This window comes from Barbus barbus (assembly GCF_936440315.1).
Source record: "Barbus barbus genome assembly, chromosome: 18".
NCBI classification, from domain to species: Eukaryota; Metazoa; Chordata; class Actinopteri; order Cypriniformes; family Cyprinidae; genus Barbus; species Barbus barbus.
The window spans coordinates 23432072-23455808 of NC_136746.1; the positions used below are offsets into that span (position 1 = coordinate 23432072).

A 23737-nucleotide genomic window follows, 5' to 3' on the forward strand; every position below is an offset into this window, starting at 1 on the left:
TTGTCATATCTATATTTGCATCCAAATTTAATTTTACATTTTATTATTTATTTTTATTTAAGAATAATTTTTATTTATTATATAAACAAACAATAAATAAAAAAATTAATTATGTTTTACATGACCAGGAATAGTTTGTCAATGTGTGTTGCACCATGCACAAACAAGCAAATTCTTTAAACTTTAAACCAGAGTCATTAACTAGCTTGATGAATTTATCAAGGTGAACTACAGTCATTTCTATTATTAACAATCTTTATAAATAACTAAGATTTATGAATGCAGTCTTAAAGCAACAGCATACTGGTAATTAGCCTTGGCCCATGATCATCAATCTGAAAGACTTGAGCAAAATAGGGCCAAAGCTAAATATTTATAATAACCAGTGAACATACACAAAGCAGGATGCACAAAGTGAGAGATTACAGCTCAAAGGCTAATTGTGATGAAACACACACACATACACACACACACACACTTTATTTATCTGAATCTAATTAAAGGATAAACCTGTTTGACTTAAAGAAACTCTACTTAACCTTCTGCATTGTTCACAGGTCTGAAGTAAGCTCTACGTACCTGGCCTGGGAAAAGCTGCCATTATATTTTTTCCTTAGCCAATTATTTTGAACTATTAGCTGATGATAATTTGAGACTGGACTAGTTCAATAGCTCTGTTCTAAAATCTAGTAAGCTTCCTCACTTCTAAGGCAGCATGCCAACTGAAATGGAACCTCATAAGTGGCAAAATCTTTCAATTAACACCCCGTGTTACACAAATAGCACTAAACACCAAATCACTCTAAAGACTCGATTAACAATTGATTTTAATACATTGTCAGAAAAAAATTACCAAAAAAAAGAGTGCAAAAAGAACTTGTCACTGGGGCAGTACCTTGTTTTCAAGACAGGCAGTGGAACAGAAAAAATGCAATGCCTTGATAAGCATTTTTTTTTTATGTTGAATTTACTTTAACTCTCGTATGTAATCTGTGAATGTTTTGGAGCAGCCCAAGCCATGTCTCATTGCACTGTGTGAAATACTGACTGAATGGTGGCTCAAAACACTGGACAAAAAAACACTAAACTGCTTTTGTTTGGATAAAGCAAACCATTGTTGAACTAGTAAAGTTGATGGATAATGATTGTAATCAATGTAAAACCAATACAGTGACATGCAGGAGTCATACTGTAGGTACGGGTGGGTTTATTATTGATGCACCAACAAACTGTGTATGTGCACTCTTGGCACATTGATCAATATAACATTGTATTTCTACATGAACAAAGTTCAGTATATTCATGTATCATATTCATGCTATTGTACCTATAAAAGTAAAATTATTGTACTTTTTCTTCAGAGAAAGTAAAGTTTCACATTTGCATGTTGCCAAGCTAACACTATAATGCTCTAAAAAGCATAATAATATACAGTACACAGAAATATTATATAAAAAAGTCCATTATTCACCATTGCTCATTCCTTTTTTTGCACTGCACTGCATTGTGGGATTGTCTTTCCTAAGAAAGATACATGCAATGGCTAAAAGTTGTCCTAGGAGACAACATTATTAAGCTGCCAACCTTTTTGACCACTATTCACGTTGACGTGATGCCATTAAATGTTGCCTAAGTAGGCGTCTCACTAGATTTGGAACAGAGCAAAATGTGCCACTAACAGAAAAAGGTGATTCATTCAGTGCCATTTCTTAGGTCTAGCTTCCTCAATAATGGATGCCAAATTCACAGACCTTTTGCACTAGTGTTCTACATGTAGCATGCTTACTTAACATACATGATTCATAGCAGCCATATATACAGCAGGATAATTCTCTGCAGGAAGGAATCTATTACATAAATTCACTCTTACAAATAACAAATTATTGCAGATATCCACCTTCTCAGGCTGCAGATTCTGTAGAAACCTCAGATTTCAGCTATTATAATGTTTATTAAGCATAAAGCTATAATTTCACACAGCTTTAATGTAATGTAACTGTGAAAGGCAGACAGTTCCATTGTTAAATCAAGGTCAATAAGATGAGACCATCCTGAATGACTTCAGTACTCATACTGATAGAGTCATTTCTGTACTGAATGTCATTGTTTGGTATACAGACTGTCTGTTACTCACATTGCCTATGTGATGAACAACGCACAGTCTCTTTGTGTGTCTGAGGTTGTTCAGGACAACTGATTAATTCAATGCTGCCATCCAATTATGAAGAATGAAGTCATAACTTCTATTTCACTCTTCACAGAATTTCACTTCGCCACATCCATGTTGATAACAGAGACCACTTCCTATTGAAATTGCCTTGTCACAAAAAGAAAAATAACAAAAGGATGTACTTGCAACCACATGTGTACAGCCAGCCGCACATACTTTTTGCAATGCATTGCAATATAGGTGCAGAGATACAATCATGCAGTAGAAAAGATAAGGCCAACTGCAGAGGGAAGCCGTTTACTGACTGGTTAGAATGGGATACAATCTCAATCGAACGCAGACAGGAGTGCAAAATGCTGTGTAGGGAGGGATGAAATGAAAAGAGGGAACAAAAAAAAGGGAAGCAAGAAACACGCCAGAAAATGAAAAGTTTTTGTTCTGAACGTGGGATACCTCTGAGAGTTTTCCCAAAAGCTTTATCACCAACTGCAAATTGAATTGATGCACAGAGAAGGAACGATTACCATGCTGTATATAGTGTATACAGGGTGTGCAAGGCTTGATCATGGTCTTTGGAGGCCTTAATCAAGAAACAAAACGTGAGAGAAAGGCAACTTTACAGTTTTAAATGCACCAGTGAACAGTACCAGCCATAAGTCTTGAAAAAAATTAAACCAAATAATATTAGATTTTCTAAGGAAATAAAATAAATAAAAATAAATTGGTATTAAAAATGATAAAAAAACAAAAATAAAATAAACACTGCAAGATCCAAGAAAGTATATATTGATCACAAAAAGAAGACTAATCTATAAGATAATTTTACAATTTATTTGAGAGGTTAAATCTTTTATTTCCCTAAATTGTAATCTTAAATTTCCAAATAAAAAATAAAATAAAATAAAATCTAAGAAAGACAATACCAATTCACGTTTTAAAATGTTTTAACACAACAATACCAATATCACGTTTTAAGTAAATAGGAGAGTTTAAATCTGTAATCTTTAATCTAATCTGTAATCTAATTTTAAAATAAAATGAAGATGAATATGAATAAGAAAATACCAAATTCACAATAAAAAGACTAGTCAGAATTCAGTATATGCAAATGTTACATTTTAGCAATGTAAGTAAATAAGACATTTTAAATCTGTAACATTAATTTTCAAAAAATGAATTAAAATAAAACAAAATAAAAAATAAAACAAAACTCAGGCAGAATAAACTGCAGACTAGAAGGAAAAAAGGGTAATAAGGGTAACAAAAAATTAAATAACACGGTAATAAGAACTCACATCCCCTCATTAATGAGAAGTTGCTGAGTATGGTTTTAGTTGACAAATATTCAGACTGTTGACTGTTTTATAAAATTCTCTTTGTATACAATTGGACCCGAAATGCAAAACCGTATACAGATTAAAAAAAAAAAAAAAATGGTACTGTGCATGTCAGCAGGGGTAATGGGAGCCTTTGAAATGACAAGGGATGAGAATCAAAACATTCTGAAGCAAAACTCATGTGTCTCTTCTCATGTCCCTCATCATCACAACATCACTCATGCAAGCTGTTCTGACTGCTTAGTGACTTGCTGTACTCTCTCTCATCATTCACAGCCATGTGCCCTCAGGTGAGGGGTGTTACTGCCAGCCGGTCCTGCTCTTGCTGTACAACTATTTAAAAGCAAGATGCTGTGTAAACACAAAAGGTTTGTGCCTGCTCAGCCGAACAAGAGGCAGGGTGTGATCTTGTGGCTCAGCACCTGTATCCAAATAAATGTTGCATGAAAGCATCATTTGCATGGAGAGACACGTGCTGTTTCCTGTCGTCTCCTATCTCCCTGCCTCACCTGGGGCCTTGGTTCATTACCGTGTCACATTCTCATGCCAACCAACAAGACTAGTTCAAGATTAATGCATTTTAAGCTGTAAATAAGAATAGATCAAAGCAAGGACACAGTGTTGAATTTACCAACAGGTCATAGGAATAACACTGCTGTATGAATGTTGAGGAGATTCAGTGAGAAGTGGGTTTTATCACATTCTGTAAACCTTTCGGACCTTGCTGCTTTAGAGCATGCAAAAAGTCTAATTTTAAGGGCCATTTACATAAAAAATTAAAATAAAAATTTGCTCACCATCGTTATGTTCCAAACCAGTTTGCTGTTTTTTTTGTGGTACAAAAAGAAGAGTTTTTGAACAATACACTTAAACAAAAATAACTGTTATATAACCTGTGCATGCTGTATTCCAAATCCCTTGAATGCATACAATACAACTGAGTGAGATAAGGACTTACATTTCTGGTTATTCACTACAAAACGTCTCAGGTTACGCATGTAACCATGGTTCCCCGAAGGCAACGAGACGCTGCGTCAGATACGCTTTGGGAACGCCTTCAGCGTGACTGTGCTCTGAATTATCTGTACAATCAGTCCAATGGAAGGGCGAGGCGTCACGGGCGGGTGACGTCACGACCAGGAAGCTTTAAAAGCATGTGAGGTGGAGCAGGGATGCCAGAGGAATGGCCTCGAGATGCAGCATCTCGTTCCCTTTGGGGAACCATGGTTACATGCGTAACCTGAGACGTTCCCCTTCAGGAACTCGAGTTGCGTCAGATACGCTTTGGGAACGAGATACCCACACCGCCAGACTGACAAGTCCCTGCCTAGTGTGACTAGGACGAGAGGACAGAAGAGCCCGGAGTGGCTTGAATGTCGAGGTCATAAAAAAAGTGAGGGGCGTGGACCACCCAGCAGCGTTGCAGATGTCCTGCATAGACACACCTGCTAGGAAGACCTTGGAGGCCGCCACACCTCGGGTTGAGTATGCTCTGACTCCCATCGGCGAGGGGAGCTGAGAGAACTCATAGGCAGTATTAATAGCATCCACTATCCAAGCTTCTGCTGGTCGGGCTTGCGGAAGGGAGGAGGACAGAAGGCCTGAAGTACGACGGGCTGTGGCATCACAGAGGGAACTTTAGGTACATACCCCGCTCAGGGGTAGAGAAAAACTTTAGCCATACCGGGCGTAAAGTCAAGATAGGCAGGGGCCACTGAAAGGGCCTGTAGATCACCAACTCTCTTTAGAGAGGAAATAGCCAGAAGGAAGGCAGTCTTAATGGTGACGAGTCTGTCAGATATCTCCTCAATGGGCTCAAAGGGAGCCTTGCAAAGAGCCTCTAGTACCACAGCCAGGTCCCACGTGGGGACACGTAAACGTACCGGCGGCCTCAGCCTCAGCCTCAGCGTACCGCGGAGGAAACGTGTAACTAGGGGGTGTCTACCCACTGACTGACCACTGACAGGAACGTGGTAGGCCGCAATGGCCGCCACGTACACCTTAATGGTGGAGTGGGTTAACCCTGCAGAGAGACGGGCCTGCACGAACTCCAGAACTGTACCAATCGGGCAGTTAGCTGGGTCGAGCTGGCAACCTCCGCACCATGAAGTGAAGAGCTTCCACTTCAGGGCGTACAGTTTCCTCATAGAGGGAGCTCTGGATTGGAGGATGGTCTCAGCAACCTCGGTTGAGAGACCGGAAGCTATGAGCTGTGCCCCCTCAGTGGCCACACCCACAGCTTCCACAGCTCCAGGCGAGGGTGAGAGGAGATCTCCCCTTACGGGAATCTCCCATGGAGTGCCGTCGAGGAGAGAAATCAGGTCCGAGAACCATACGGCGCTACCAGAAGTAGACTGACCTTGTCCCGGCACACTCTCGCCAGAACTCCCGGGAGCAGAGCGATAGGGGGAAAAGCATACAAACGAAGCCTCGGCCAAGTCTGTACCATAGCATCCAGTCCTAGAGGAGTCAGAGAGGACCAGAGGGGACATTGAACTGACACTATAGTCGCAAACAGGTCCACCTGTGCCTGGCCAAACACTCTCCATATCTGCTTCACCACCTCAGGGTGAAGCATCCATTCCCCCGACCCCTGTCTCGACAGAACGTCTGCTCCCACATAGAGATGCCCAGGAATGTGCACTGCTCTTAATGAGAGGAGTTTGCCCTGGGACCACACAAGGATATGGTGCGCCAGCTTGTACAAGGGTCGCGACCGCAGACTTCCCTGGTGATTTATGTACGAGACCACCGACGTGCGCACCAACACGTGGTGGTCTCTTAGGTCTGGGAGGAAGTGTTTGAGTGCTCGAAACACGGCCAGCATCTCCAGCCAATTGATATACCATGTCAGATGGTGGCCACTCCACAGACCACGGGCAGGGTGGCCACTCATGACCGCTCCCCAACCGGTGAGGGACGTGTCCATCGCTATTGTTACACAACGACAAGGAGCTCCCAACACCAGGCCCTGGGACAAGAACCAAGGTTTCCTCCACATGTCTAAGGCACGTATGCAACGTCTCATGACCTTGAAAGTGCGGAGTGGTTTTCCCCTCGGGGAGAACCCCTTGGTCTTGAGCCACCACTGTAGGGGTCTCATGTACAGCAGGCCAAAAGGTATCACGTTGGACGCAGCTGCCCTCAGACCCAACAGTCTCTGAAGCTGCTTGACAGTGAGTGGCCTTCTTTCACTCTCTTGACTGTGAGGATCGACTCGTTACGAGCAGGGGACAGACGTGCCTGCATCGTGGTCAAATCCCACACCACGCCCAGATAAGTGGTCCTCTGTAATGGAGAAAGCACACTTTTCTTGGCGTTTAGTCTTAACCCCAGGTCTTTCATCTGGGCGAGAACGACATCTCGCCAGCTGCTCCGATTGAGCTAGAATCAACCAATCGTTGATGTAAAAGTGCGGGGTGAGAGTGTAAGGCCAATGGGAAGAACCAGATATTGGTAAGCTTTGCCCCCAAAAGCAAACCTCAGGGACTTCCTGTGAGTGGGAAGGATGGAAACGGGAAGTATGCGTCTTTTAGATCTAATGTGACAAACCAGTCCTCGGACTAGATCTGAGATACTTACCTGTTTTAGTTTTGAGCATCTTGAACTTCAGTCTGCTGACTGAGCGGTTCAACTGATGCAGATCTAAAATGGGACGCAATCCTCCATCCTTCTTGGGAACTATGAGGTACCGGCTGTAGAACCCGAACTCTCTTTCGTGAGGAGGGACCACCTCGATGGCCTCCTTCCTCAAGAGAGTACTCTACTTCTCGTTCCATTACGTTGAATTGAGGCGGAGGAGAACCAAACTGGATTCTGTAGCCTCTCTCTACAGTATGCAGGACCCATGGAGACACATTTGGGAGTAGCCAAATAGTCTACTAAGGGAACCAGTCTCTCGAGACTGGCTTCTGGTGTACCCAGAGCGGCTAGCTCGGTGTCCTGGAATGGCACACCGGCAGGAGACGGCCAAACTAGCTGCTCTAGAGACCCCCTAAGGGGTGGCGAGCTTCTCAATTCCGCTACGTTTCCGGGCGGAAGTAACTGAGAGAAATGCTCGCTGGAGACCGCTGCGCCCTGGAACACTGGCAGGGTTGGCAGACCGATCCCCCGAGGGCACTGAGGAAAGACGGGCACCATGTACCGCGGTGTACACCGAACTTCCCCAGAGGGGCCTACCCTCATTAGTCCTGGACCATAGCCTCAGGACTGCCTCAGCTGAAGTCTCCTATTGAGACGACGGTCCTCAGACCCACATCATTTATAGGAAGACTAGACTGATAGAACCAGAGCCTGCTCAGGCAGGACCCAATGAGACACGCTTAGCAGGGGCTCCCTCACCGCCAGGTGCCTACTGAGGGAACTAGTCTCTCGAGACTGGCCTCTGGTGTGCTTAGAGCTGCTAGCTCGGTGTCCTGGAACGGCACACAGGCAGGAGACGGCCGAACTAGCTGCTCTAGAGACCCCCGAAGGGGTGGCGAGCCTCTCAGTTCTGCTACGTTTCCGGGTGGAAGTAACTGAGAGAAGCGCTCGCTGGAGACCGCTGTGCCCTGGAACACTGGCAGGGTTGGCAGAGCGACCTCCCGAGGGCACTGAGGAGAGACGGGCACCGTGTAATGCGATGTACACCGCTCTTCCCCAGAGGGGCTGGCCCTCAGAAGTCCTGGGTCATAGGCAGCAGTACGTTTTAGCCAAAGACTATCCAGCGAGAATGACGATCCGCAGATCCGCCTTCTGCTAGAAGCCTTCGGGAGCGCGACTCTGACTCCAATATTATCGGGAGTATGAGAGGTGATGCTCCCTAAATGAGGAGCTGGACCACGGTTGGGGCTGCTCCGCCCAGCAGCCCCTGCTGATCACCTCAACCTCCTCAGAGGAAGAAAGGTAAAGCATCGTGCTCTCACTCGAGAAAAGTCCCAAGAGGCTCCTATATACACATATGTATGTGTATACATATATACACATCTAACTTCTCCTAGTTAGATGAAATACATAATTTAATTCCTCAGAAATGAAATGCAGAAAGACAACCAGACGAGTAAACACGGTCTGATATGAAAAGGATTCATAATAAAAATTCGAATGACGTAATGCACGCGGTCGCCTCGGCAACTCGCGCTGCAACAGCGAGCTCTCGCTAAAAGGGGGAAGAACCGCACCGCGGGCTTCCAGCCCCAAGCGAGAGTGCTAGACCTGGGGAATGCAGGTGGAGATAGGGCGAACCCATCTCCAACCCATCCGCCAGATCCATGTTGCAATCCCCGCGATCTCACTCGCCGCCATGCCTCAACAGTGGCGGACCAGAACCGCGAGATCTTACGGCGGGGAAAAGCACAATCAGCCTTTTATCTTAGAGCTGACAGCGCGAATATAATGATGTCATCATTCATAATATGCTTGTGCAAACACTGCAGCTTTACAAAGCTCATCGACGTCTTTCATGTCCACCTCCTCGGAGGAAGACAAGCGGAGCGTCGAGCCCTCTCTCTGGGGGGAAAAAACGCGGGGCGGGCTTCCGAACACAGAGAGCGGGCGCTGGATCTGATGATCCATGTGCGAGCCCCACGAGCGCAGCTGCCGCTCTGCCTCGGCAGCCGCGGGGCCAGCACCGTGAGGAACACTCGCAAAGGCTCCCTTCTCGAAGAGAGCCCTCCGGGAGCGAAGCGTGCATAGCGGAAGCATGCTTCGCGCCCAGGCAGACCGCGCACAAACTGGGTGTATCCCCGCTCGTGATTGTAGCGAGAGCAGGGAGGAACATAGCTCGAAGCATGATCCAAGATCGCCCTTATGCTTTGATTTACTTGTGGCCTTGGACATAGTGCTTTATTTTGACAAACAACACCAAATAAGACTCACAAAACAAATATCGGACTGACAGACACACAGAGCGCTTGCTGAATGACAGAAAGCTGAAGCCGGCTCCACCTCACGTGCTTTTAAAGCTTCCTGGTCGTGACGTCATCCGCCCGTGACGCCTCGCCCTTCCATTGGACTGATTGTATAGATAATTCAGAGCACGGTCACGCTGAAGGCATTCCCAAAGCGTATCTGACGCAGCTCGAGTTCCTGAAGGGGAATTTCTCCACTGCTGCAGCTCTGCAGATGTCACTGTCTGTTAAACTAGCAGTAAAATGTTATTTATTTAAAGCCATATGTGAGAGAAAATGTTTGGTACAGAGGAAAGAAAGAATATTGGTGAATATAAACTTACATTTCTGTTATTTCTTCACATAAAGCTATCATATGGCTTAAGAAATCTGAAAAAAAAACATTATTAAAAAGTTTTGGCTTGGTTATTTTATTTTATTTAGTTTTTTGTTTGTTTGTTTTTGAAAGAAGTGTCTTATGCTTGTCACGAATCCGGTCTATGAACCTCTGTTTACTCACCACCAGTGTCACCACATTGACTCTTGCACTACACTACTGTTGCACGTCACCCCTGGACTGCATTTCACATCAACCATTGCACTGATCACAGCTGTCACCAATCACACATTGCACTGATTAGACAGCTGATCTCAACAGACACGCATATATATTATAAGCATTGGACTTCCTTTCTGTCATCGCAGAGTATTGTATGCACTTATCGCTACCCTAGCTGATAGCTACCTTATGGAGCCTTTTGTAGTTTTCTTAGTCTTGCCTTGCCTGTTTTGATTCTTGCCTGTGTATCTTGGTTTAACCCTTTGCCCTGCTGTTTTGGATTGTGTTTGCCCCTGCCTGGATTATTGCTCATGTACCTGGATTATCTCTCTTTGCCTTGCCCTGTTGGATACTGTTCGCCGATCGAAGACCCATGCTTGTCTAAGGAATACTCTTTGTCTTGCCTCGTCTATGTCTGTTTGCTGTGTATCGACCAATGCTTGTTTATGGCCACGCCTTTTAATAAAGCTTTGCAGATGGATCCACACGCCTCATGCTTCGGTCACTCCGTTACAATGCTCATAAAGGCTAAACAAAATGGCTGACCAAAAATACAGTAAAAACAGCTATTTGTTATGTTAATTTATGTAATAAATTACAAAACTTTTAAATTAATTTTTTTAACCTAAATATGTTATAACAATTTACTATTTTTTATTTTACAGTTTGTTATGTGATGCCATTTTTCAGCAGCCATTACTGCAAGCTTCAGTGTCATTATCCTTTAGAAATTATTAATATGCTACTAATATGCTGATTTGGTGCTCAGGGAACATTATATTATTATCATCATCAATATCTGAAACAGGTAATATCTTTGAAATGTTACTTTATGTTAATATGTTTGAAAACTGTGTAATACTTTTGTGAAAATAATGCATCCTTGTTAAATAAAAATGTTAATTTCTTTAAGAAAAATTACTAAACCCAAAACATTGAACAATAATATAATATGAGATATTGCATTTTTGTCCTATTTGGACTGGACATGGTCACTGTAAATTTACATGCAAAACATTTTTGTGCTCTAGCATACAGGTTTAGAGAGACATGAAGGTGCGCAAACTATGACAGAATGTTTTGATGAACGAGTCTGCAAAAAATAGAAGGAAGACTACAAAAAAGGGCAAAATACAGCAGCTTTGGGGTATAAGTCATTTTTGTGGGAATGCTAGCTGGGTTTCAATCCACGGGTTGTGCAATACACAGTGTATCTGCCAGGTGACCCATGTACTAAGATATGAAGTGTGGGCTGAGAACGGCTGTGAGTCAGAGTGTGTGTAGAACGAGAGAGAGAGAAAGAGATAGTGAGAGAGAGAGAGAAAGAAATAAAGAGAAAAGGAGGTGGCATGTGAGCCTACGCACATCTCTAGCTCAGTAATGTATGCAGCAGTGGATGCTAATTTCCTATTTCTCTCCCCAGAAAAGAAATCCTCGGATTGCCAAAGCACTCTATTTTTATCCCTCCCCAACATTCTTTTAATTTCCTCCCTGATACCGTTACAATACCGTCATACAAAAAACTCATTCACTGACTGGCCTCTAGCCTCTCTTATCCCAAAGACTTAATTCGTTTAGGATGCCCACAGCGAAAAGAACAGATGCCAGGCCGGTTTGATTGCGTTTCGCAGGTCACGCAGGTGCCATCGAAGGAGGTCAGACGTATAACAAGGAAAAAAGCATTTGGCCACATCATAGTTCAAAACAACCAGATGCAATCTAGACGGGGGCATGCACATGACCATCTCATGCTGTAACATGGGCTTTTCTCTCGGCAGATTGTTAAAAGTGATGAGTCAGATTTTTCATTGCATAATTTCATACAGCAGAAGGGTAAAGGACTTTAGGGTAGCCGCTAGGGATGCGCATTTTGTTAAGTCTGACAGATAAATTCAGCAGAGCGGTCAGGGTGGGATGATGGGAATAGGCAGAGTTTCACTTTTGTGCTGTATGCAGCCAGCATTTAGCTGATTCATACGGTTTCAAAAAATACTAATACATGATAATAGCTCAAACATTCCAGTTAAAAAATACTTTAAAAAATCACATAATCTATCATGTAATGATCCATACCAACTCGGTTTAATTCCCTTAGCATATACTGGTATTACTGAACACACAAACTACAGCCCATGTAGAGCTGCTGCCCCAACTCTTAACCAATGAAACTGCAAGACACTGTCTAATAAACCATCATAGTGAATTAAAACTCAAATGTTAGCCACTGAAAAAAGAAGTCTTAACAATAGGTTGCAAAAAATCATAGAGAGAGAAGATACAAACACACACACACACACACACACATTTTTAAACCCATTTTACAAATGAGGACGTCCCCAAAGGGAGGTTTTTGGCAGGTTTGCCTCACTTTTGGGTACAAATTTGTCCCTAAAATATGGTTAAGTAGGTACACACACACACACACACACCCTTTGAATAACATTTGAAATTGAGTTAAAAAAATAACAAAAAATATTATTTATAGCCAGCCAAAAGTTTTTTTTTTTTATCTTAAGCTCAGCAAGGCTGCATATATGTGAACAATATATATATATATATATATATATATATATATATATATATAAAAACAGTAATACTGTAAAATATTATTATAATTTAAAATAACTGTTTTTTATTTATTTATTTATTTTTACCTTGGGACAGATCAGAGCTGACAGGATGCGAAGTGGGAGAGAGCGAGATAGATAATAAAATGTAGAGATCAGAATTATGTTTTTATATTATGTTAAATTAAAAAGATATTTCATAATATTACTGCTTTTACTGTATTGTACTTTTACCAGCACTTTAATTATCTTCAAGTAGTCAAGCTGTTTTTATAGTTACCGTACAGTTTCAATCATATACAATGACAGCCGATTTTTACCAGAAAGTACTGCCATTGTGACTAATTACATGCTGAAAAAGTTTCTGTGGTTGTTGTCACTTCCAAGTCCTCATCCCTAGTAACCACACAGTGAGACAGACCTCTGCATTATACAGCTGCACAGCACTGTGGTGTTCACTACTGTTGAATGAGTAATAGCTTCTGATTCGCTACGGAGACACATCAGATCCCTGTGAAACTGTGGAGTGATCAACTGAATACAAATGTGCAAAATTTCAAGATAGAGCAATCTGTGCCTGAAACGCAGCAGACATGTATTATGAGTAAGTGATCTGGTCTCAACGAGCATAATAATATCAGGAGGGATTCAAATGACAGACGAGCGTATGTATGTGCACATGCGAGTATGCTTCACTGTGATTAAAGAGATTGTGCAGAAACCTCTTTTGCACCCCCCGTTCTGTGCATTCATCAGACGGGGCTCGCTCGTCTTCCTTTGATGGAAACCTGCAGCCAAAATTTAATGAAACACTTGGAACTTGTTCTTTGGCAGAAGTGATAGGGTCTGTTCTGTCTCTGCAGACAAAGTCAAAAATAGGAAAGCAAAGAAAATGGGAAAATCATTGCAAGGGTAAGACACCGTTTAACAAGGAAGAAAGTATGATTCAAGCGGTTACAATGGCTTCAAATCACTGTGTGATCCTTAATAATTCTCTCCCATGCTGAAGACATCAATGGACAAATACTGCAGGGGAGAGCTGGCAGAACAAAACTAGAAAGTCATGCATATCCAGAGAGCCACAGTTTCCTCTCATGAGCCACTCTTTTCCTTCTATGAGTACAGAAATGTGGAGTATTTGGCAGATTTGAAGGTTAGTTGAATATAACGCTTGGCAATTCAAGGGAGATATTAGATATGCATTTCAAATTATTGTAAATGAGAAAGAATATAAACATGCCTGCCTATTAATTATAATTTATCTGAACTAACATTCAAACGTTTTACTTAAAGCACATGAAACAGGGTGATACAATGAAAAAAGCTAATTTTGCTTGATTGCCATTAAATAAAAATGATACACTACGAACACACTACAATATTCAGATCTTGCAGTTTGTTCCACCATCTATTGAAATCAAGCTGCAAAATGGCTCAAGGCTAATTAAAAAATCTCTATGGTTGTGATATCACATGCAGCCGGGCACATTTACATATTCGTGACACCTACTGCCTGCTCAGTCAGGGTTAAACAACAAGCTGTTCCTGGGCTGTGTACAGAAACTATCGCTCTATTCACGGTACTCTTCTGAAGTATCTCAAAATCACAAGCAAGTGTCTGAAATGTATTTTTACCAAGGTTCCTGATAACTTTAGTATGACTTGACTGTAAACATGAATTTGCAGTCTACAGTTGTAACAGGGGGGTTCTGATCTATATATCAATACGGCATCTATTTGGTTGACAAATTTGCCACTCACCTACACTACTGTTCAAAAGTTTGGGGTCAGTACCTTTAAAAAAAAAAAAAAAAAAATTATACTTTTACAAGGATACATTAATAATTAACTATAAAAGCATTACAATATTTCCTTATTCAAATAAATACTGTTCTTATAGCTTCCACAAAAAGATAAAGCAGCACAACTGTTTTCAACATTTATAACAATAATAAATGTTATCAGCATATTAGAATGATTTCTGTATGATCATGTGACACTGAAGACTGGAGTAATGATGCTGAAAATTGTAAATTGTATTAAATTGTAATTAAAATTGTATTCAATTAAATTGTATTCAATTGTAATAATATTCCACAATATTACATATTTTACTGTATTTATGATGCAGCCTTAGTGAGATAAGATACTTCTTTCATGACAAAAAAAATAACTTTCAACCTGAAACGTTTGAACAGTGTGTATATTTTCAAGTCAAGTTCTTCATATTCACTGCACAGGTAAAATAAGTTTAACCCAAAAGCAGACCCAAAATCAATGCAGGTCGACTGCATCTATGCTCATCAGTATACCATCAAAGCAATGATGTAATTTTTATTGCAGGGTTTTCCTATGACATTCAACAAATTTCCATGAAGTAATAATAGAATTAAATGACCATACAAAATGTCTCCAATGAGGCCAAGGAGTCAAAGGTTTGTTGGGGCATGACCCCATTAGATCCTGCAGAGAGATGCCGTAAGAACACCATCTGGCATCAAAAAGCATATTTCTGCTTTGATGGTCATTTAGAAGGATCTGTTAATTTTTTTGCAAGTATGAATGGGTTGCAAACAAATGTCTTTCTCCATGTGTTCTATAGACCTCCTTGAACAAGAGCCGCAATAGAGAGACTGATGCTGTCATTTTATTCTGCCTAAGAACAATATTCAGCAATAGCTAATTATGGTTTTTTCCAAACAAAAATAGAAAAAATTATTTTGACTACACAAATGAACACTTATATACATGACTTCCATTAGTAGAAGTCACAAATAAAAAATATTTGCAGGTTTTCCATGGGAACCCATTTAGTAAGGACTAAAATAAACATCTAGCAAAGACGTAATCAGTAGGAAATGTACGATTTTACCCGAATAACCAGCTCAATAGAAGGCAAGAGAATTAAAACAAGCTACAGAAGTGTAAACATAAAGCCCTATGAATGACAGATCTCACCCAGCAGGTGGGTGAATCAGTAGGTAGGATGCAGTTGGGTTGCTATATCTCACCGACTGGGCAAACACAGAGGGCGGTTCCATCTGACTTGGCACGGCAGGTAGAGTTGTGCAGGCAGGGGTTATGCCACAGGTTGCAGGGGTCGTAGGCCTGTTCACAGAGGAGGCCGGTAAAGAAGGGTGGGCAGGTGCAGGAGAACTCCCCTGGGATGTCAGACTCCACACAATGTGCTCCGTTCAGGCAGGGAGAGGAAGAACATTCCTTCACATCCTCTCCACAATCTAGGCCTGTCCAACCACGAGGACATGTACACCTTTAAGACAAAATAAGCATTTTTCAGATAAGAGAGTTCATCGTTTGCTCGTGTAATTTCAAGCTTGTATGTTTTTTTTTAAATATTCTGGCTGCTCTTTTCCGTATAACAAACATGAACGCTGACCAAAAAAATCACAAAAATGCACGATAAAAGAGAATCATAAAAGACTCCATATGCGCTAAATATTCTCCATATTCTGTTTCATGGAAGACAAAGGGTTGGGACAACATGAGAGCGAGTAAATGATCTTGAGCAAACTATTTTTTTTTTCATTTTTGGGCAAACTATCTCTTTAAGACATAACTCAGACACGAATAGTGTCTTGAAATCCTTTGGAATTCCATTGTGTGAAATTACTGAGGAAAATTATATTGTACTATTAAAATATTCATTTACGTACAGACCGACTGACACTCCTTGCACACAGTGACCTTGTAGCATAAAAGCAAATTCCCCCAGGGGCAGACTCCGATTTGGCTTAGCCCTGTGGTTCTTTTCACTAATGAATGTCATACGTCTCTGTAAATCCCTTTTTGTTCATTTTAGACCAGGATTACAATGTGTGCCATGAACTGAACTGTTATAAATTAAACTTTCTACTTAATTTCAGGGGGAACCCCCCCCCACACACACACACACAATAGCTATTTTAAAGAGGCCAGACATGATATTCTTACAGGTGTTATTAAAAGAAAATGAACAATGAGTCATAATTATACAGTAGAAACGCAAATGAAAATCATAGCAGGCACATTATTATAATCTTCCATCATTCTCACAATCAAAACACGGCAGCCCATGAGATACAGTACATTATTTACACAAAATATAAGAAAACAACTTAAATGTCAAATTAATCCTGTTTCAGTTTTAAAGGCCACTTTAAAATAGCTTGATGTGTACATTTTTTAGTCTATTTGATGTATTTCCTGTCGAAACAGAAAGTTGGGCCAGAGCATATCAAATAAGTTTTAGTTTATGTCACATAAATGAAATCTGTATATTAGTATAGTCAACTTTTAGAACTACTCCAGCAATGCTATAAACCACAAATCTCCAAAAAGCTACGCAAACTGAAAACAAAACACGGTTTTACTTTATTTTATCATTCATAGTGAAAACGGAATCAGTGTTGTTAGATTTCTGGACAGCTGAGGGGATTTATAGGTTAATTGCACTATTGGTCTGAGAAGCATTAAATCCCAGACTGCTGGAAGTAGGACACTGGGTGGTTAGAGTAGTGAGCTGGGATTATATTTACCAGAGTGAATCCCAGAGAGTGCCGAAGGTATCTGCATTCCACTTGGTGGCAGTGATCTTACAGCCGTGCTGCCAATCCCTGTCTTAAACCCATCCTCTATTCTCTCTCTCTCCTTTCAGTCCATTTTCTTCCCCCCTTCGCTGCCCTTAGCAAGAGGGCACATTAGGTGAAACAGAAGCAGGAGCTTTTCTCTCAAGAGAGTCACCAATTGAGAGAAACCTCCTCCTGCTGTGCTGCATTGATTGATTCATTTGTTTTACCTGCCATCTGCAATTCATTATCTCGCACGTTTTTGAAAGTGCAGTCTGTCTCTGCATGACGAGAGAATAGGTGGCTAAACTTAGTGCTGCTTTTTTCATACATAGTCCAGGGTTTGCTAAATGGGGATTTATGAAAGCCTGGAGGTTCATGAGGGAACTGCAGGGGGTCCGTGAGTTGATGAAAAGCTATTTATTAATTATATCGAATGCAAAATTAAAAAAATAAATAAAAGTGACTGGAAGATAATCGCAATATAGCATAGTGCAATGATTAAATAAAAGACTGCAATTTAATTAAACAGCTGTATAGTTTGATGCAGCTCATTTCATTATATGATGATTAAATATTCATTATTTTTCAGTACAGCTATAATTTACAACTGCAATGTCTTTACAACTGAATGTTAAAACATTCTTGAATTTATAGTCATTAAATTACTGAAATATACATATTTTTTCAGCTGACAACATTTTTAAAATCAACTAGCTGATATTAAAAGGATCCCATTAGGATGTATATGACTCAGAATGTAGTACACACTTTTACATTTTGAACGCCTGTTAATTTGACATACCGTCTTAAAAACAGAACAATGCACTATATTTGATGTAAAAAAAGATTGCACATTTTAATTGCATATCTCTGCTAAAAGTGTATTTACATGAACATTTACATGAACTCAAAGCTGACACACATGGATTAAAAGCCTCAAAACTCTAATAACTCTAATAGAATAGGCTAAAATGGAGATCAGGATTTAAGAAATGGTTACATTTTTTGAAAGGAGTCAACATCAGCAGGAAATGCAAAGAAATACATTTTTAGTGATTAAATAAATAAATAAAAAAAGCTACATAAACTGGACTACCTCATTAATAAATGTAGGCTGTTGGAAAAACTAGTCGACCATGTGACCCATCTCTAGCCTGTCTATTCATCCAGATTTTCTTTGCCTCCGTCAAGCTGTGTTTTTGCAACCCACCTGTAAGCGTCGAGGAGGTCTGTACAGGTGGCGTTGTTTTTACAGGGGTTTGATGAACATTCATCGGTCTCCCACTGACAGAACTCCCCCTCCCAGCCGGGCAGACAGAGGCAGTTGTAACTCTGTAATGCAAATGAAGACAGCGAATGAAAAGATAATAGAGAGCGGTGTAACACTTTCATCTAACCCTTGCCTTGACCTAGATAAATACAGTATATTCTGCCACCAATCACTCGACGGACCTGAAAATGTCTTCATTAAAACATTCACAGTAAATTAACAACATATCAGATGTCAGTATAGCAAAGCAGTGCAACGTTAAAAGCAATAATTAATCCAAAAATGAATATTTTAAAATATTCTCATGACAACTCGTGATAATTTGTATGAGATGCTGAAATTACTTGGCTTGTATAAAAATGCATGATTATATAAATATACACTGTACACTACTGTTCAAAAGTTTGGAGTTAGGATAGTTTAAAAAAAAGGAAATTAATACTTTTATTGAAATACTTTTAAATTGATCAAATAAATGCTGAAAAATTTAAAATAACAAAAATGTATCACATTTCCACAAAATTATTAAGCAGCACAACTGTTTTCAAAAATGTTGTAATATATTTGACTTTAAATATAATAACAGATGACACTTCAAGCAATTGAAGCATGAAACAAGCCAATAAACAAAAAGAGTAAATGTACCTTCCTATTCCTTTCTCTTAGTCTGAAAAAAAGCACACACACACACACACACACACACACACACACACACACACACACACAAGGCGTGTAGTTGTGGTTTATATTATAATTTGTACTGAGGGCAATCTGTGGGCAGCTTCATATCTCATCCCACCTACTATTAACTCCAAATGTATTTAGCATGGTTTTCAAACTTGTTATCTTTACGGAAGAGCAACCATTGCTATGCAAATGCATTCTCTCAACCACCCACCACTGCACATCAGATATTCAGGCATGTCTTTAAAGGCATGCAAACTATTAATTTTGGCATAAATTACTAAAGAAATCTGCATGAACCACGCATTTCAAAGAGAAATATTTAGAATTACACCCCATGCTCTGAAATAAACAGCACTTGAAGTGAATGAATGCGTACTCTCTATTTAGTGCTCGAATAGAAGCTACGATGTAAATGCATTTTCTTCTTTTTTACGTTTTATGTGCTGTCCTTTCTGTCTTTGTGAGTTTACTACGACTCTCCCCTCCACTTTGTCATTAAAGTTTTCATTATGAAAACTAATCACCGTGGGTGGTTTGCTGTCTGTTATTTTGCATGGCAAGGGTTTATTCCATCTCATCCCATACAATGGAAATGAGCACAGGTTTGCACAGTCAAGGCATGGCTAGAGTTCTTCATCATGGCTGTGCATCCTGGAGTGCATGCTAATCTGTGCTTCATCCAAACGCAGACACAGTGTTAAGCTCTGCCTAATGTAATTTGAGCACCGCGGGCCTTATTCATAAGACAGAAGAAGCTATGCAGACATGGTGTGATAGATCAGATGCCTCCAGAAGACTTCTGTTTTTCACCCCTGGCTAAGGATAGTATAATCTTATTTAGGCTGCTAAATCATCAGCTGGGATCGTAGCTCTCCCGAGAAACCCGGGGTTGTGCGGGGTATTTTTATTTTAACAGAACTAAATAAATAACTACATAAACACTGCCAGGAAGTAAACCACAATCTGTGAGAGGGATTTCGAAAGCTTGCTCCTGTCTCTACATGAAGTTGCACGAGAAAACGTCTTTTTGGAATAAGATAATTGTGATAGAATGAGTTAGAAACATCTCTCATATGCAAGATGAATTTCTGCATAATAATGCAGCAAATCGCTGCTTGGAAACACTACAATGAAAAATAATTGAGATATTATATATAAATAATGTAATGAGTTTAAATAATTATGAAAAGCAAGTGCTATTTATAAAATGATGAATATTTTGTAGTAGTACTGTAATACCATGCTACATTACAGGAAAATGTCATGCTCAAAATTATGGCAGAATACATGCAATATTATTAATTAAATACTTAATAATTGAGTGAGTCTCTGTCAAATGGGCTGTCAAAGTTAATCACTAAACATGAGTAACTGCAAACAGATCATATGAAAAAAAAGTTTAAAAAAGTTCATTGGAATTACAAGAACCATATATATATTTCAAAATAACAATTAATAACTGTATCAATAAGTAATAATATTTCTGAAGTAGTCACCTAATTAACTTTAAAAAATAGCTTTATATTATATGTGTTTAAACTTATCTTAAACTATTACTGAACTGAAAGTCAAAAGGTAGAGGCATGTTAATTTTTCATGCCCCAATGCATGCTGGGAATAGACAGCAAATAGAACTGAACTACAAAATGAGCAAGGCAGCACATTTATAACTCATTAGATTATGAAACAACTACATATAAAATAGCCTCATGCAGAATTGAAAAGTCCTCAATTCAGTCACATTTGATCTGCTATCGTAAAATATATAATATTTAGTAAATTATATACTTTAGTACAAACTGATGCTCACAATAAACAATAAATAAATATAAAGTAAAACAGATTTGTACTATAACTATAAACAACAGCTACCAAAAAAATTGTACATTTCATTCAAGCAAATACATCTTAATTGAGATGAAATGTCTATGACATTTGAAAAATGTAGGAGGAAATTGGATTGCCAATTTTCTAGGGTAACGGAAGACGTTATATCACTGATTTTGACCATTTAAAAAAAGATGAAGTGAATATAGCGAACAGATGAGCAGAGGAGGCATGGATTGTGGTGTACAAATGGAGTGATTTGTTATGTCTTAAGAGAACACAGAGGACATTGGGCCATTACGCACACTTCACAACACCATTATGCTCAAGGGGAATGTTGCAACAGCCACTTCAACAAAGACAAGACCAGAAAAAAAGGTGCTATGGGGATATAAAACAGACTGTTGTGTTGAAGTTGTTTAACACTGCTGAGATATGAAGTGAAAAGATGAATGATTTAATGGCTTAAGGTCTTGTTCCTATAGCTCTACCGATGCCATGATCGTGGGTTTGATTCCAAGGGAACATGCGTACTGATGAAATGTAAGATGATTTGGATAAAAGTGTCTGTCAAATGAATAAATGGGATATAATCCCAAACTCTTTGCAAATCCTTCTTAAAAGGGTCATATACTATACCATAAGGAATCAAATTGTAATTGATCTTCTGAGAAATTAGTTAATTACACCATGAACGCTGTTAATGAAGGATAAAGCAGATTAAAAACTATTTAAGACAACAGCAAACCTGTCACTCGCTACTTAATGCAGCACAGTTTTGTATCATCAAATGCAAAATCTTTACATGGGGGCAGCAAAATGAGGTTGGAAATTGTCATAAACTAAATTATGGCAATTTATACTGAACAGTAAAAAAAGTAATAGTTGAAAAACAAAAACAAAATTCAAAAAAAGAATATTCTATCATTAATGACCCTCATACTGTTCCAAACCCATAAGACCTTTGTTCATCTTCTGAGCATCTTCTAAGATATTCTAAGATATTTTTGATGAAATCCAAGAGCTTTCTGACCCTCCAAAGACAGCAACGCATCTACCAGATTCAAGGAAATAAAAATAACAACTTTATTCAACAATTTTTTTATTCAGATTCATATAGACTATTTTATCGATGCCCTTACTACCTTTCTGAGCCTTCAGTTGCTGTCTTGTGCAGAGTGAGAAAGTTCTTGGAAGCTCTCGGAATTCATCAAAAATATAATAATTTGTGTTCTGAAGATGAACAGAGGTCTTATGGGTTTGAAACGACATGAGGGTTAGTCATTAATAACAGAATTCTCATTTTTGGGTGAACTATCCCTTTAAGATTGTATATATACTGTAAGTTTGGGGTTGGTAAGATTTCATGTTTCAGATTTTTTAAGATGTCTCTAGAGCTCACCAAGTATGTATTTTTACATCAAGAATGCAGTAAAAACGATCTATTCATCCATCCATCCATCCTTCAAATCCACCTCTCTCTAAAATACAAAGCATTACATAAAAATAAATCAATATACAAAAAAAACAATACATGAAAAATACATGAAAATATTGTGATCCCTTCCCAGTGCAATTGCCTAAGAAAAAGAATAGAAAGACATGAACAGAAAAGAAAGAAATGAAAAGAAAGGAGAAATATTTGCTCCACTATAGAGTAAACCCATAGAAAACAGTTAAGTTGCAAAACTACATTGAAAATGTCCCCACGTCACCACTTCTCTCCACATGCCTCTAAATTCAATCAATTTAACGAGTTCACAAATATTCAAAGCAAGATGATTTGCATCAGATAAGCGTGACCTAGCTCTTTTGGCTATCATGTTTGTCCTTCCAGAGACCCACGTATTGGGCAGGTGGAGACTCCTGTTGGCAAACCAGCGTGACAGAATTCGCATTTTCACACACAGAGAAAGGTCAATCTAATTTACTGACTGTATGGAAGTAATGCACTCCCATGTGACTTTCCATGGCTGGCCCTCTCTCCCCATCCCACGTCCTTTGCTATATAACCAGCACATAGAATTTAAGAGCTCAATTACATGGTAGCTAAACCATTTCCCAATCAGTGATTTCATACTTGTGAGAGTAGAACAATCTTTTAAAGCGCTCATGCGATGAGCATATACAGTAGAAGCTATTAACACACTGATGCTATTCTAAAACTTTATTGCAAGCCATAAACATGTCAGAAGAAAATTTGCTCCATATTTCTTTTAAATCGCTTCCTTTACATTTGTAAGCAAGATCAAATATTTATCCAAATTTGAGTGTGTCATGGCTTTAAATAGACGTAACATGATGACTGCAGTCACCTCATACGTCCTGCATGAGCTTAATGATAGCAAGAAGAAAAAACTTGCATGTTGTTGACACCTTAACACAAAAAGCTAGTCAATAAGAGGTGCTTTTCTTGATCTGTCAATGGCAAAGTCATCGGATCATCTTTTGTCAAGGTTACTCTCTATGCATCTCTGAGATGATCTCATACCCTGATGCAAAATAGCTACTCAAATCATTAATTAACCCAGCATGCAAGAGGGCTAATATCCCTACCCGCATTTCTGTCCACAGGACAGCAGCCTACAAACCGCCCACCTCTAGGTTTCGAGGGATGCCGTGAATAGCCCAATTGCATTCTCCATTCAGAAACTGGGGCCTAGGGTTGCATTATTCATCATGAATAAATGATAAACTATTTTTGCCCTCCTGTTCTGTTCTGAGAGCTATTGGAATAAAAATAGAGGAAAAGAAGAGAAAGTTTGTGAGATAAATAAGAAGAGAAAGGGCTGGGGAGGGGCGGAAGAGTGTGAAATGAGAGCACAGAGGCTGGTATCTCTCTTTTTGGCTGTATTAGAGTGGGTTTGCTGAAAGGGAAGGAGAAG

At 39.7% G+C, this 23737-nt stretch overlaps 1 protein-coding gene across 1 annotated transcript in view; it reads right to left on the reverse strand.

Annotated features, from left to right (window-relative positions):
- LOC306884204 (protein eyes shut homolog) overlaps window positions 1–23737 on the reverse strand; it is a gene marked incomplete at its 3' end in the record, with an annotated part of 93435 nt that overhangs the window by 7987 nt on the left and 61711 nt on the right. The window contains exons 19-20 of the mRNA XM_079439923.1: window positions 18279–18400; window positions 15512–15771 (exon numbers count right to left, since the gene is read on the reverse strand). Of these exons, the coding sequence (XP_079296049.1) occupies window positions 15512–15771; window positions 18279–18400 (382 nt within the window). The remainder of the gene's footprint in view (window positions 1–15511; window positions 15772–18278; window positions 18401–23737) is intronic.